At 16.3% G+C, this 17,431-nt stretch overlaps 5 protein-coding genes across 5 annotated transcripts, besides 1 other annotated feature; 3 read left to right on the top strand and 2 right to left on the bottom strand.

The window, feature by feature from the left end:
• Positions 1 to 419: part of a sequence feature that runs on past the window's edge.
• An 8,030-nt stretch (positions 420 to 8,449) lies between these two features.
• On the bottom strand, positions 8,450 to 8,932 carry PRELSG_0205200 (conserved Plasmodium protein, unknown function; the record flags this gene model as incomplete). The annotated part of the gene is made up of 1 exon (XM_028679833.1): positions 8,450 to 8,932. One exon carries the CDS (start codon positions 8,930 to 8,932, stop codon positions 8,450 to 8,452), a length of 483 nt encoding a protein of 160 aa, XP_028535513.1.
• A 1,538-nt stretch (positions 8,933 to 10,470) lies between these two features.
• Positions 10,471 to 12,529, top strand: PRELSG_0205300 (TatD-like deoxyribonuclease, putative; the record flags this gene model as incomplete). The annotated part of the gene is made up of 5 exons (XM_028679834.1): positions 10,471 to 10,757; positions 10,869 to 10,969; positions 11,040 to 11,913; positions 12,224 to 12,289; positions 12,487 to 12,529. The coding sequence occupies 5 exons, from the start codon at positions 10,471 to 10,473 to the stop codon at positions 12,527 to 12,529; spliced, it is 1,371 nt and encodes a 456-aa protein (XP_028535514.1).
• An 83-nt stretch (positions 12,530 to 12,612) lies between these two features.
• Positions 12,613 to 13,112, top strand: PRELSG_0205400 (conserved protein, unknown function; the record flags this gene model as incomplete). The annotated part of the gene is made up of 3 exons (XM_028679835.1): positions 12,613 to 12,669; positions 12,799 to 12,930; positions 13,056 to 13,112. The coding sequence occupies 3 exons, from the start codon at positions 12,613 to 12,615 to the stop codon at positions 13,110 to 13,112; spliced, it is 246 nt and encodes an 81-aa protein (XP_028535515.1).
• Positions 13,113 to 13,896: 784 nt separating this feature from the next.
• On the bottom strand, positions 13,897 to 16,242 carry PRELSG_0205500 (conserved Plasmodium protein, unknown function; the record flags this gene model as incomplete). Its single annotated transcript, XM_028679836.1, has 8 exons — positions 13,897 to 14,291; positions 14,372 to 14,522; positions 14,598 to 14,661; positions 14,754 to 14,884; positions 15,007 to 15,090; positions 15,159 to 15,246; positions 15,338 to 15,462; positions 15,607 to 16,242. The coding sequence occupies 8 exons, from the start codon at positions 16,240 to 16,242 to the stop codon at positions 13,897 to 13,899; spliced, it is 1,674 nt and encodes a 557-aa protein (XP_028535516.1).
• Positions 16,243 to 17,039: 797 nt separating this feature from the next.
• PRELSG_0205600 (conserved Plasmodium protein, unknown function) lies at positions 17,040 to 17,390 on the top strand (the record flags this gene model as incomplete). Its single annotated transcript, XM_028679838.1, has 1 exon — positions 17,040 to 17,390. The coding sequence occupies one exon, from the start codon at positions 17,040 to 17,042 to the stop codon at positions 17,388 to 17,390; it is 351 nt and encodes a 116-aa protein (XP_028535517.1).
• Between the last annotated feature and the right edge of the window lie 41 nt (positions 17,391 to 17,431).

Genomic DNA, 17,431 nt, shown 5'->3' on the forward strand with positions numbered 1-17,431 from the left:
AACAAATAATATAATAATTAATTAAATAATATAAGATAATAAAATAAATAATATAACAAATTAATTAAATAATTAATTTATTATTAATAAATAATATAACGAATTAATTAAATAATTAATTTATTATTAATAAATAATATAAAATAATATAAATAAATAATTAATTCATTATTAATAAATAATATAAAATAATACAAATAAATAATTAATTCATTATTAATAAATAATATAATAATTATTTAAATAATATAAGATAATAAAATAAATAATATAACAAATTAAATAAATAATTTGTTATTAATAAATAATATAATAATTAATTAAACTATTATTAACATATAACATAATATAATAATTAATTAAATAATATAAAATAATAAAATAATTAAATAAAATAAACAATTAATTAATTAATTAATTGAATAATACAAATTAATAATAAATAAACAAAAAATATTTAAAATATATATATATATATATATATATATATATATATATATATATATAGATATAAAATAAGAATTATAAATAATTGAACTTGTTATTAAATATATATATATTGTTTTTACTTAAATATACGCTAAATAATTTGTTTATGTTTATAAATTTAATAGATAAATAATGAAATAGTTTATGTCAAAATAAATATTTAATTAAATATATAAAATATTATTGTATTTAATAAATTTAAATTGAAATAATAAATAAAATTAATTAAAAGTAAATAAAAATAAGTATATAATTTAAAAGATTTATATATTTATATTTTTTTAATCATAATAAAATCAATATTTAATATAAAAAAAATAAATAAATAATAAATTAATATTTAAGAATTTAAATAAATAAGCAATAAAATTAATATAAATAATTTAATGTATAATATAATTAATATTAATAATTAATATATATTATAATTGATTATATAAATAAATAATTACATAAAATAATTAATATTAATATATTATTATTTAATAGATAATACTATTATAAAAATATTAATATAAATGTTTAAATAATGATGCAATTAATATAAATAATCAAATATATTATATAAATAATTTATTACTTATTTATTATTTAACTAAAAAATAAATTACATTTTTATATTATATTATTAACTCTAATAAATTAATACTATATTTAATGAATATATAGATGGAAAAAATTTTTTTAGTAATTCTTTAAATAAACCAAATGAAAATAATTTTACTTTGATGCAAATAAATAAAAAATAAAATAATTTATCGTTTATACTATTAAAATATTTTTAAAATAAATGAACGTCTTAAAATAAAAATAACACCAAAGGATCACTGAAGATATAATTTTAATAAATGAAATAAGATAACAAATTTTAAAGTAATAAAAATATTAGGTGTGATTTCACGTTATTTAATTTAATTATAAAATAAGCATGGTATTTATTCAATCTAAATAAATAGATAGTTAATTATAGAATATGTTATATAAGTTAATAAAATTAAATTCAATATCTTATTATATATAATTTCCTAAAGTACAAAAAAAAATATACATATAATAAAATATTATGATTAATTTACTAGAAGTATTATAGTTAAATCAATTTTTTTTTTTTTTTTTTGAGGGTGTTTAATAGAACTTTTATTGCTATTTTAAGATGAAATTTTTATTTGATAATACTATATAGTATTGTTTATATTTGAACTTTGGAAATATACTTTTGTATTTTTTTTTTATTTTGTCCTTTTTTTCCTTTTTTAAGGAATTATCATTCTTAAATTTTAATTTATTTTGGTATATTTTTGATGGAAATGAAATACATTATGAATATGTTATAAATATGCATATTTTAAATAATTTTGTATACTAATTGTTTTCTTTTTTTTTATTATTAAGATTATGCTGCAAATAAAAAGAAAGATGAAAAATATATATTATAATATTTTTTAGTTAAATTGTATGTATTAAATGAACGTATATTTTACTGTAATATTGTATATTTTTTTCTTTTTTAATTAAGATACACACTTATATAGTTCATAATACTCTTTATAATATTTTCACCAAAAAATACCTCTCATTCTAGGGAAAACAAATACAACTTTAGATTAATTAAAAACAGTTTTGCTTCTCTTTTCAGAGACGTAAATTTATCATTTAATGAAGAATAATAAAATGATATAAATAATAAATGTAGCATTTTATTCAAAAAATCAATAGATGTTAGCTCTATTATATTTTTCATTTTATAGGAAAATATACACTTAATAAAAACAAAATAACTATTTACCCTACGCTGTCTAAATACTTTATTTATTCTTTAAATTTTATATTAAGGGTACTAAAAAATACATTATTTTTTCTCCTTATTATTATAATTCTCCAAATATTAAAATATAAAACAATTTTTGTAATAAAAATGTTTTGATATGTATGACGTGCTGTAGTTTTAATTATCAATCGTATGATTCATTAGCAGGGAACGTATTCTGCATATTAACATATTCATATTTTGATTCCAAACAAAATAATATGCTTTAATTTTTTTTTATATTCCACTTAAGTTTCTTAGTAAACTGTTTTCAGAAAGTATAGTTTTTTTTAATTGTTTTTATCAGCCAACACTCCCTATTCTTAAAGGACTTAATGTAGTGTAATTCTGTTACTTTATAAAGTGAATGTCAATTTCACTTTTTTTTAAATTATATTCACTTAAAAGTAAATCAAAAAAATTAGTGAATTCATTACAATCTTAAATTAAAAATAAAAAATATCTATAAAGTGAATAATGTGGAATATGAAAATTTTATTAGTAAAAAAAAAAATAAATATATAAATTCACCATTGATGTAATTATTAGAAAAGCAAATAAGATAATGTTGAAGTATATTTAAACTTAAAATATTCTTCATAAGGAAATTATCCAAAAATATGCAAATTGTTAGGAAATTTTCAAAGTTAAGAAGAAAATCATATGGTATATTTAAAAAATTCTTCGTATTTTCGTAAATAAATATCCTAGAGAAATTAAGAATCATAATTCTTTTAAATCAAAAAATAAATGGAAAACTTCTTAGGTAAACGTTTTATTCTATGAAACGTGTCGTAAATATAAATACCTTTTTCGATATCAAATTAGAATCTTTGGTAATTATTACAATTACTAAAAATATATTTAAGATATATTGTTAGATAAAACATATTTTGATAAACGTATTAATAGAAAAAATACTTTGATATTTTATAGATGGAACATCAAATTTTTTTTTTTAAATAATAAAATGAGGTAAATGTAAAGGTATTTTCATATTACTATTGTGTTATTTTTAAATATTTACTTATATTTCTAATTACTTTCATATAAAATTTTAAACGATTTTTAATTACTCTACATACAAATTATTGCTTGTATAAAGTAAAAATTAAATAATCTAACTAAAAAATATATTAAAATTTTTCGAAAAAAAACTTAATATATTTTTTTTTTATATGTAATGTTTTTTAACTTCAGCAATATTTTCATTAAAATTTTAAGACAAATAAGAATATAGATTTTTATTCCAAAAATATTGCAAAGCTAATTTCAACAATTTTTAAATTTTTACAAAATCAGCATTTGAGATCAACAATAGAAAAAAAAGAATGGTTCTTTTCTTAAATATTGTTTTTAATATTTTTGGCAGTAAAACAAATTTTCAATAAATACATAATTCTTACACAGTGATACAAAATACACTTCAAATTGAGGTATTTTTCTAAAAAAATTGTTTTCATATATAAAATTTCGGAATATCATTAAAAATAAATTTTCTTTGGTTTTATTTAATTCCTAGGAAAAGTATGTTCAAATTTAATAAATGATTTATTTATATATAAATTATAAAGAATAATAAAATGTTTAGCAATGATAAGAGTGAAAATTTGTCTAAAATACCTATTTTAATGTTTAGTAATACTAAGAAAAATATAATATTAATAGTATCTTAATTTTTTCTGCATATTTTTGTTATAACAAAAATCTTAAAAAAAAGTACATATCCATATAAAAAACAATTTTCATTTTTTTTTAAACTTTTTACAAATATTCTTCTTTTTTTTCTTTTTAATAATTTAAATCCATTTTAAATTGACAAAAATTATCTTTAGTAAAAAATAAAGATTTATAAAGAAAAATAAGAGAGCTTTGATACATCATTTTTTTTTAAATTGATATTTTTCTCTTTAAAATTTCATTTTTAATAGTAAAATTTACAGATAACAAGAACAAAACAATACTAAAATGATCGTTTATTCTTTCTTTTTATCAATTTAAGTTTGTCAGAATATTTTTACTAAACATCTACTAATTCTCTTTTTTTTAATTTTTGCATTTATTTCATTGAACATAATAATATATTTTTATGATTATTTTTCTTCCATTTTCATCCACTTTTTGTTAAATTGATTTTTATCCCGAAATATAATATTCAGAAATTATATTTATCATTTTTCCATAAAAAAAATACATAAATGTGTATTAAGAATACATTCATTATTATTTTAAAAATTTTTATATAGATTCTATAATTGATACAATACTTACCAAAGGAAAATTATCATACTAAACTATTTACAATAATGACCTTTTTTATACGTTCAATAATTTTTTACAGTCATTTTAATGTATATATTTATAAATATTTAAGTACACAAAAGTGAATAATATATTGTTTCAACAGCTTTTGTAATATACTTGAAATTTCATTATATTTTTGCTACGAAAATATCCTAACTCGTATTGTGGATATTTTATATATAAACTATTTTACTAGTTAAATTTTTATTTAATAGCATAAATATTTTTTAATGTACTGTAGATTAAACCAAAAAAAAATTTAATTTATTTTATCATTTTAATTTTTTAAGATTATAATAAATATAAACTTTTTTTTTATCATTTATGTTTCTGTTATATTATTTCATGTATTTTCAATTAATCTAAGCATAAAATTTATCTAGTTTTATTAATTTTTTCTACAATAATCCATATTAAATCTGGAATTATAAATTGTAATTTTTTCCCTAAGAGTTCTTGAAAAACAAGAGAAAATGTTATTAAATGATTTTATAAAAGAGAAAAGCTACTTTATTTTTTAAATAATATATTTTAAATTCCTTTAAAATTACTTTAAAAATTAAATGCCATTTATGTTATTCATTTTTTGTAGATTTTTTATTACATAAAATATAAAAGTTTTAATATAAAAGTAGATATAAATAAAAAAAAAAAGAGATGCATAATTTAAAGTTTTATACTTCACAATGTGGGATTCAAAATAATAGAAAAATTATATGTACATTATTAATTTATTATGTATAAATTAACAATTAAATAAAGACAAAAAATTTTTACTATTAAAAAACAAAAAATTAATTTAGTTCATCGAGTATATTTTTTTTTAATATTTTCTGTATCTTTTCGAGAAAAATTCAAAGTTATATAGTTTTTATTCTGTAGTTATAACTATTATATGTACTATTTATGTTTATTGTGAAAACGTATTTTAAAACTATTTAGTTAATAGTATCTATAAAAATAAAAATAATTTCAAAAGTACAGGACAGTTAATTTTTGCACTGGAAGTACTCCAATTAATATTTTATGGAATAAGAAAAAAAAACTGTTTTTATTTGTAATATGTTAAAAATATATAAGACAGAACAAATTAGCTTTGACAAATTTAACTTGTTTATGGATGAATCAAAGAACAACTTTGTAACTTTTCTAATTTAGTTAAAATGAAAATAAATTTTATAAGTTGAAATATTATGCAAATTTTGTTTTTATTTTTTATTTTTGCTATATAACAAATAGATTATATTTTTTTATCTACTCATGAAAACATATGAATATTTAATTTTGGGATTTTTTAAAGGTAAATTATAATAAGATGGAATATATAATTGCTTAACTAAAAGATATAAAAAAAAATTATAACAATTTTCATTAATATGAAAAATAATAATTAAATAACAAGCTATATAAGTATAAACAGAGATTGAATTAGAGAAATAAATAATGAAAAGTAAATTTAGAGAAATTGAGAGAGAAGAAAAAAAAGTCAGATATAATAAATTTAATGTTTTGTACTTGAAAAAATGATAAGAATATATGATTTAAAATATTACATATATGTATTGCAATTGTTTTAAAACTTTTTTTATCTTAACTAATTATAGTCTAGAACATTAATAGAATAAGTAAGAATTTCTTAAATTTGTTAAGTTCCTTATATTGAATACTTACTCATTTGACAAATCTGAAATATACATATTATTATTTAAAAAATATATTTAAAAGAACAAAATATAACATAGATAAAAAAATAAATAAAATCTTTTTAAACTTTTTACAGTGAAACTGTAAGGACATTTTAATATTTTATATTATTTCACCATTATAAAATGAAGAGTGTACTGTGTAAATTAATATTTTATTTAATAGCTGAAGAAAACTACTAAAACGCATACAGAGGGATATAGGTTTAATTACAGATTGTTTTTATAAAGAATGTTATGTTAATATGGATGAATTTCATATTATTTTACTTAACTCTTAATATTATAATTTTAAAAATATTGTGATTGATAGTAAAATTTTAAATAAAAGCTAAGAAGAATAAATATTATTTCGGAAAAACTTTTGTAAATTGTTTAGATTTACTTAAATTTTCGTAGGGTAATTGATATATGTTTATTTTAAAAGAATATAAAGAAAGACTATTTTCTTAAAGAAAAAAAGTAAAAATTTAATATTCTAATAATTTGGAGAAAATTTCACGAATCTATTACTTAAGAAAAAAATATACTGATTATAATAAATAGTAGTATAAAATAGAAATCTTGATATTTTATTAAAATTTTTTCTCTGACACTTGCCGACAAGGCATATTTTCTCTGTTAATATAGGAAAAAATAAAATGATATAATTCAATAATCCCAAATTTTATGTTGCTATAAATAATACAATTTTTCAAAATAAAACTTATATAACTAATGTTGTCTATTTTCTTAAAAACATTTTTAAGTCTCATATACTAAATGTATATATACAACTAAAATTTCGTTTAGATAATTTTTAGTATATTGATCAACGAATGTGAAAAAAATTGTGATATTAACTTATAATTAAATGAGTAATATATTTTTGTAAATTGTCAAACTTAAACTAACGCATTTAGTATTGTTATAGGAAAAAAAAATTAAAAAAATTACTTTTTTTCATTAGTAAATTTTATTTTAATTATCATAATAAAAATGTAATATTTAATGAGAATTTTATAACATTTTTTTTACTATTACCATTATAAATCTCATTATTACTGCTGTTTAATCATAAAACAGGTTTTATATAAGATTTTTATTCTAATGAAAACATTTTTAAAGTAATGAATTTATAAAAAATAAAATTTTTCCTAAATATGTTTTGGAGATACTAATATATTCATGAATAACATAGAATAAAATTAAAATGTTCTGATATTTGAGGTTTGCAAACATATATATTTTGAAAAAAAATATAATAATTAGACATTTATTTATTAAGGTTCATATTATTATTGGATTCTATAAAGTTTTAAAATAAGTATTATCAATATCTAAATGAATGCTTTAAATAAATGTGTATTTAGGAAAATAAAAAGAATTTAAATTACTAATATTTTCATGTATAATAATGAAAAATAAATATTTTTATTTTATATTTATACTTTTGCATGATATAGTCAATTTTCAATGAAAGATCTAATAATGAAATTCCGAAAAATTATAATTTTTTTTATATTTGTTTATGTAAAGATATACCATTTTTTTATCTGGAGTAAATAAGTTTTATTCAATATGCCACATGAACATAACATTTCATGAGATAAAAAATTATGCTTTTAAGTATTGTCAGTTATATATGATGAAATAGAACGTTTTAAGTTTATTGATTTTAATTAGGAAATTTAAAGAAGAATAATGAAATAAGTTACTAAAATATTAACATTTAAATTAAAAAGAAATAATATTTTGGTTTATCTCTTTTTTTAACATTTTTTTTTTATATATATTTTTTGTGTAGTATTTATATCGTAGTTCTTTTTATTTATCTACATTATTTTTGTTTAATATGTTTAATTTTCTTATTGAATGTTTTTATATAACATGTAGATTTTATTAAAACTATTACTTTTGTTTATATTAAAAAAAAAAATTAATGTTAATAAAAAAATTATTATTTGCATATACTTTTGTTTGTCTTTTCTTAAAATAAAATTTTTATTTTAAAAAATCTAATGATAAAAAAAAAGAAAAAAAAAAAGAAAGAAAAGAATTTTAATTGTTTATTAATTGTCCATTATTTTTTAGCTTCTTTTGCTTAGCAGCATTAAAATATTAATTGTGTGCATACATGTAAAAATTTTATATTGTTTAATAACGTTCAGTTATTTAATGATTTAATAATATTTTTAAGACTTTGCTCAAATAATGCAGATTCAGATTCATCGAATTTATTTTCCAAGGCAAAAGACCTTGCTATATTTTCAATACTTTGATTATCTAAAATAAAAAAATCTTCTTTATCTTCTGTTATGTTGCCTTCTATATTTTTGCTTTGATCTTTTTTTCTTAATAAATCCTTTTTGTCATTTTCTATTGTATAATTATTTATAAATGAGTAATTGTTATATCTTTCATTATCTTTATAGTTTTCATCATTGGATTCTATTTTTAGTTCATCTCCATTTTCTAACTTGATAGAGTCTATTTCACCATTTAATAACTTTCTAATTGCTCTAGCTGCATTTTCTGTTTCATTAAAATTTTGATTGCTTCCATGGTTTCTACTTGATACAACATTAACAGATATGGCAAAAAAAAATATCATGCACAAAGCAGCTAAGAAACTTAGAGAAATCTTCATTTTTCTTGGTTTAATATAAAAAAAAATAAGTGTATAAATTAAAATATATAATAAAATTATGTTTTTTTTTAAAAATTTTAAAGAGAATTTTGGATGAAGAAAAAGACAGTTTAATTTTCTTTTAAAAATAAGATTATAAATTAATAAATAAAATTAATTAATTTATTTTAAAAAAAAAAAGAGAGAAAAAAAGTTGTTAAAACAGAATTTTACGGAAATACAAAAAGTAGTGATTTTTTTTTTTTTCTAGCTAAGTCTTGCAAAATGGTATTTAAGAAAAACCTTTCAACCAAAATATGAAGACTAGTAGTTTTTTTTTTTTTTTTCTAGCTAAATATGTTAAAAAAAAAAAAAGAAAAAAAGTTATCACTTTTTCATGTTTAAATAAATATTTCAGTTTAAAGTTAGCTATAATATATAATGTTTTTTAATTAAAAAAAAAAAAAAATATTGAATTTTTAATTGTGCTGAAAAAACAGAAATCAATGAAAAATATACAAATGTAAAAAAAATTATCTTTGGACTTAATAAAAGTGAGTCTGTAATATATTTCTATTAGATTTAAAAATAATATATCAAAATATTTATGTAATTATTTTTTATAGTAAGAAATATTTAAGCACATATTAATTTATATATTGTAAAAAAATATGTCTGATTATACATACAACTTCCTAGAAAACATTTATAAGGAGATATAATATTTTTAAAAAAATAAATTTATATTTCTTTATAGTTTTTTTTTCTATTCTTCAATTTTTTCTTTTAAATAATAAAAAGATATAATATTAACTTGTAAATTATTTCTTCCATAATAGGTATGAATTTTTTATTTTATTCTTACGAAACTTGTAGGATTCTTTCTTTGTATCTTTTGAGTATATATTTTATTAAAGTAATTAAAATAGTAATGGATTTTAGTATTTTATCAAGTATCAGTGTATTACTTTAGAAAGTTTTTAGAATGATATTTTAATAAAAAATAATACAAATTAAAAAATTAGTATAATGAAGGTTTCAAATGATTTAACGTCACAACAATGAAAGTTCAGTAACTTTTTTACTTTAGAATGTATTGTGCTACTATTGAAATATGAGATAAATTTATCTATGTGTTATTTTTAAAGATAGATAATAAACTTAAAAAAAAAAGAATAAAAACATTAAAACAAAATATTACACTTTTGAAAGGTGACTTTCTAAAAACAAAAATGTAAACATTTTTTATTTAAAAAAAGAAAAATTATAAATTAAAATGAAAAGAATATTAAAGAAATATATCATATATTAAAAACGAATACACCTTTTTATTTTTCTTATAGTTCAGTTCATTATAATCATTGAAAAAAAAAAAAATAATCATTAATTCAGATTTTATTATTTTTTTTATTTTGGTAAAATTTTTAACATTTAATAAAAAGTTATAATAATTTTTTAAATTTATATTAAATATAACAGATTTTGATCTTAATAATGTTCATATTTTTTTTTCACTCCACGTGAATGAGATAAAAAAAAAAAAATAAATAAATAAAAATATGCGATTCATTTTTTATTTTATTAAATATATAATTTTTTTATTTTATATCTCTAATATCTTTTTAAAAACTAAAAGTCTTAAAGTGTTAAAAAATATAAGATATTTTATTTTTTTTGAAAAAGGTAAAGTGTTCAAGGAAGAAAAAAAAATTATCGTAAAAAAAAATACGAATATAAGGAAAATGGATAATCAAGAAAATTTATTTATCGATATAGGTGCAAATTTAACTGATAAAATGTTTGATGGAATTTATAATAAGAAAAAGCATGAAAACGATCTAAAATAGTAACAACATAAACATATTTATATATATATATATATATATATATATATATATATATATATATATATATATAATTATTTTTTTATATTTTTAATTGTGTATTTTTCACATAGTGTTTTAAATAGGGCAAAGAACAATAATGTTGAGAAGATTATAATAACTTGCACGTGCTTAGAAGATATTGATAAATCACTTAAAATTTGTGAAACATATGGTTTAATTTTTTTTTATAAAATATTAGTGAAATTTAACTTTAAAACACTTTTTTTTTATTTTTTAAACAGATCCTGAGTGTAAGTTTCTATTTTTAACAGCTGGTGTGCATCCAACAAATTGCTATGAATTTACTGGGAAAAAACATATTGAAGAAATAGAAGTGTTAGCAAAAAAGGAATATGAAGACTTTGTAAAATATTATAAAAATGAGAAAAACATATTAGAGGAAAATAAAAATAATGAAGATTTAGTTAAAAGCAGAGAAAATAACTTAAATTTAACAAATACAAAAATAGTTCATGAAAAAAAAAAAAATTCCGATGAACAAATAAAAGAAGATTTTAAAATTCCTGGTTTTGTTTATGATGAAAAAGATGAAAATTATTTAGAATCATTAAAAAAAAGAATAATAAATAATAGCAACCGAATTGTATCTATTGGTGAAATAGGATTAGATTTTGATAGATTGTTTTTTTGTCCAAAATATATACAAATTAAATATTTTATTTATCAATTAAAATTGGCAGAGATATTTAGATTACCAATTTTTCTACATATGAGAAATTGTTCTGATAATTTTTTTGAAATTTTAGAAAAATATAAGCCATTAATTGAAGAAGTTGGAGCAGTTATTCATAGCTTTACAGATAAAGAGGAAATAATAGAAAGAATAAGTAATTATAAAAATTTGTATATAGGGGTAAATGGATGTTCATTAAAAACTTTCGAAAATATAAATACAGTTAAAAAAATACCTTTAAATCTTTTATTATTAGAGACAGATGCACCTTGGTGTTCAATAAAAAAAACGCATGCGTCGTATCATTTCATTAAAGAGAAATATGAAAAAAGAAATTATACAAACTTAAAAAAAATAAAAAATGTAATACAATGTGATGATACGACCATATTTAAAGAAAGAAACGAGCCATACAATATTAGGTAAAAAAAAAAAAAAAAAAAAATTTAATAATGAAAATATTAATATATATACAATTTAACTCATAATTGTTTTAAAATAAATTTTTTTTTTTAAATTATATTTATTTGGTTCTACATTTCTTTCCATACTTAAATATTCAACGAATATATAATTTTACATAATTATCTTGAAAAAAAAAAAAAATGGCTGTTTTGTATTGATTTTTATTATTTTTTTATTTTATTTTTTTTTCATTCATCCAATATATTTATACTTTTTTGTTTTATTAAAAGTGTATATAAATAATTTTATAATTATATATGTTTGCAGAGACATAGCAGAAATTACATATAAAATAAAGGAGCCCAATATAACTTTTGAGGCATTTTGTAAAAAGTAAATTGAAATATATTTTAATATTATTTCGTATATTTTTTCAGTTTAAGAACATTTCTTAATGAATTCTTAAATTTTTGTATATTTTATATGAATTATTAGTTTTCATTTGTTTCTTTTATGTTTAAAGCAATATATAATATATTATATATTATATGTTTAATTTTTGTTTTATTATTTAATACTTAATTTAAAAGAATCAGATGTAACACTTTAAGTTTGTTCAAAAAGATAAAGTAAATAAAATTAATATCTAGTGATAGATCTAAAGTTTTGTATTATAAAAAAAGAAAAATATATAATTATTTAAAAAAAAAAAAAAGATGGAAAATAATAAAAAAGAACTGTCCAAAGATACAGTAAAGGCACATTTAGAAGCGGTAAAATTAATTTTTTATTTTTTATTTTTATTTTTTTTTACATTGTTTCATTTTTATTTTTATTATTTAAATTTTTTTTTTTAATGTTTCACATCTAATATATATAAAAAAAAATATATTTTAAGATAGATTGAAGAATGCAAAGAAAAAAAAGAAAAATATATAAAATGTTTTAACAGTTGGTATAAAAATAATTTTCTTAAGGGTGATTTAACACAAGCTTGCGATGATTATTATGAAGACTATCAAATTTGTGTTTTAGTAATAATGATTATAAACAAAATAAAAAAAAAATGCATCAATTAAAAAAAAAAAAAATGAATAAAATAAAAATAAAAGAGAAAATGAAAGATTGCATTATTTATATATATATAATTTTTTTATAGAATGATTTAAATAAAAAAGGATTAGGCCATTTAACAAATTTTGAAAATGAAAAATGAACGGGCAGATATGTATTAAAAAAAATTTATATTTTAATATTTTTAATTTAATTTTATTTTTTACTTTAATATTGATACTCATCTATTATTGTTTCTTCAAAAATAATATTTATAAAAACAAATAAATAAATTAGATGAATTAATTTTTTTTAAAGTTTTGATATATAAATGAAAATTCACAATGTAAAAATAAAAACGTATATATATATATTATTATTTATATGAAAAAGTAATATTAAAGTATATGTAATATTAGTAACACATATAATTACGACAATATATTATAACATATAATTGCGAATAGAAATGATATATATAAAAAAAAAAAAAAGCAGTATAAAAAAAAAGGAATAGAAAAAAAAAAAAAAAATTTAAACAAACAGGTTACGTTTAATTAAAAAAATACAAAATTTTAATAAAAAATTAAAAATAATATATGAATTAATTTTTTTTATAGAAAAAAGATAGGTGAAAATAAACTGATTAAGAATATTTATGTTTTTTCAATGAATATTATATGCTAGTATTATGACTTATATTTCACTGTTTTTTATTAAATTTTGATTGAACTTGTGCTTGTATCTATACATTTTATAAAATTATTATTTATTAAAATATTCAATGATGTAATATTTATATAATTTTATGTAAAATTTTTGTAAGGGAAAATTATTAGCATCTTTAAAATTACCTTTTTTTTTTTTCTTTATTTTGAAGACATTTTAATTTTTTAACAATAAAAATTTTATTAATTTTATTTTTTCAAACTTTAAATGAGTAAATTTTATTTTTTTTTTTTATTATTATCATCTGTATTGGGGATTTTTATAAAGTTTTTGTTTTCTTCTAAAACTTCATTAGAATTATTAGGATACGTGAAATTTTTTTTATTATCTTCATTCTTTATTGCATAATCAAATTTATTTTTTTTGTCAAAAATTATTCCATTTGGTTGATTATTTATAAAATTATTTTCTACATTTATTTCATTTTCTAATGGATGACTTAAGTTTTCTATGGGATAATTTAAATTATAATCATATAAAAAATCAGAATAATTATTGAATTGATGATTATATAAATTTAAAGGATAAAACAAATACGGATTCTGAATATTTTGATTACTATATAAATAATACAAATTCGTATCTATACTGTTTTTATAAATATTATAATTTCCTATAAAATGAAAAATTTTGATAATAGAAGAATTTTTTAAAAATATTAATAATGAAAAGAAAAAATAAATTAATACGCACCTATATAATTTGGTGGACTTATGCTACCGTAATTTTTAATTTTAAATGTATCTTTTTTAGAAGGATATTCGGATGCTTTATTCTTACTGTAAATTTTTTTTCCTTTTTCACTTTTATCTTTTAAATAACTCTTTCTGTTATAACATACATGCTAAAAATAATAGTAAAAATATTAAAGAATTTATATTTTATTATGTGAGTATAAATTTTTTTTTTTTAATCGTACAGATAATATCTTTATAATTATAGATGTGTTTGAAGGCAAATCTAATAATTCGCTTAGTCTCTTCCTAACAATTAATATTAAAAAAAAAGTTTTAAAAGATGTTTTCATATATATATATATATATGTAATTATTTCATTAATAATTTTGTATATTACGTTAAAATATTTTTTAAATAATGAGAATAATTTTTCATCCATATTTTAAAAAAAATTTCACTTTCTCTTATACATAATTGTATACCAGATAAATCAACCAAATTGAACTCTTCTCCAATTGTTAAAAGAACCTAAGAAAAAAATTTATTAAAATAGAAATTAAAAATTATAATTTTTCATGCAATTTGTTATTTCTTGAAATTTTATATTCAATATTTATAATTAATATTTAAAGGAAAAAAAAAAAAATTACCATTTTTTCCCATATTAAATCAGCAATATTATTTCTAAAATAATTTACATTTTTTATAATACAAATAAATCCATTTGGGTATTCCTATATTAAAAATTAAAACAATATAGTAAATATTTTATTTTATTATTATTATTATTATTAATTTATACTTCGTAGAGTGGCCTAAAGTTTTGTTTAAAGAGATAAATATTATAATATTCTTTTATTGAAGATGGAGATTTCATATATTTATAATTCCTGTTGAAAAAAGGAAAAAAAAAAAATATATATATATATATTATTAATTTTTTTTTTTTTCCGTATTTTCACTTTTTTATTTGTTAATTACTTGTAAAATCTTTCTATTGTATTAAATGTTTCTAATGATATTAAACTATTAATATACTGTTCATAGTATTTTCTATTTTCTCTATCAAATAAAAAAGCCCAGGAATTCTGTAGATAATTTTCATTCTAAAATGAACAGAAAAAATAAGGAAATAAATTAATGATTACAATTAGTATTAATAAATATAAAATATAAATTTTGGTAATATAAAAGTATTAGGAGTGCTTTATATAAAAATGTCTATTTTTTAAAAATATTTTTATTTTTACTTTATTATTGCTTTCTTCTGCTTCCTTTTTTGAATTTGTTTTACTTTTTTGATCTAAATGGTTTTTATTTATACTATTTTCATTGCCATTTATATCATTTGATTTATTATCATTCATATTATTAGTACGTATGCCATTTTCATTCAAATGGGTTTCATTTAAATTTTTCTTATATGTATTATGATTTTCTGTTGTGAGTTCATTATTATTTTCTTTATTGTTTATTTCATTTTTTTTTTCTAAAAAGTTCTTTTTAGGATTATCTTTTTGATAATCTTTGTTTATTTCCTTTTTTTTCTTTGCTTCTTTTCCATTATATGTGTTTATCTTTCCCATATTCTTGTTCTTTTCTTCTTTCAATTCATCATTCTTCTTTTTTGCTTCGTTTTTATTTTTCATTATTTTTATTTCATTTGAATCATACTTCATATTTCCACTGTTGTTTTTATAGTCATTTTTATTATTCTCTTTTAGAGAATTTTTATTTTTAAAATTTGTTTTATTGCTTGATTTGTTATTTTTAAAATATTCATTTTTATTTTTCTTATCTTCATCATTTATACATGAATCACCGTTTTTTTGGGTTTTCCCTATTTCAGCAAAATCATTATTAATACATTCTACGTTTTCCTTCATTTCTTTTTTTTTTTTTTTTTTTTTATTTAAATATAAAATACAATAACAAAATAAATAATAAAACTTGGATTATTTAAATCTAACTTAATTTTAACAAAATACATAAAATTTTTATTCCTTTTTTTTTTTTTTTCTTACATAGAATTAATAAAATTAAACAACGTTATAAAAAAATTAAAAAACATGGCTTTAAAATAACTAAAAGGAAATTATATTTTTTTTATATAATATTTTAAATATATTAAAAGAATATGCATACATATATATATGTGAAAATGTAGAATTTCAAATGCATAAAGATATATATATATATATATGATTCTTAATACATATATAATATTTTAAAATGTGAACTTTATTTTAACATATATATATAAATAATATGGGGATTAAAAAATTTTTTTTTAAAGTTCAAAAACAAAATATAATAAAAAAATAAAAAGTTATTTTTATTTTTTTGTAAATTAAAAAAAAGTATTAAAAAGGTTTACGTATATTTATAGAAGTATGCATATATGAAAAAAAATAAAAAAAAAAAACAGTAAAATTTTATATGCACAAATTCTTTTATTTGAATTTTTTTAAAATAATATGTAGATAAAAAATAAGATGTGAATAGTTTCATGCATTTAAGAAAAAAAAAAAAAAAAGTTTATATATGGGGATAAAGTACATTTTTAAAAAATAATGTAAATAAATTTTGATAGAATTACTATATTTAAAAAAACAAGGAAAAAAATTATTTAAAAAAAAAAAAAAATATATATATATATATATTTTTTTTTTTTAAATTCAAAATGATTTTAAAAAGAAACAAAACACTAAATGATTTTCCATATCACTTATGTTGGTTTGGCATGAGACCAAATTTAAAATTTTTGATTGATACTAATTTTAAGTTTAGTTGCCTAGAGGAATTTTATCTATTTAGATTTTCAAATATTACTAGTTTTAATTTATTAAATTTAAATCATTCAAATAATAATTTTGTAAATGTATGGTTCGATAATTTAGACAATTTAATTAAATGTTTTAAGATTAAATATTCATCAAATAAATCAAAAATATATTTATATGAAAAATATTTTAATAAAAAATATCCTATTAATGATATATTTCATTATAAAAAACCTGAGAAGTTTTATTGATTAAGGAATATATAAAAGTATCCAATCACTATTTTTTGAAT

This window comes from Plasmodium relictum (assembly GCF_900005765.1).
Source record: "Plasmodium relictum strain SGS1 genome assembly, chromosome: 2".
In the NCBI taxonomy this organism is placed as follows: domain Eukaryota; phylum Apicomplexa; class Aconoidasida; order Haemosporida; family Plasmodiidae; genus Plasmodium; species Plasmodium relictum.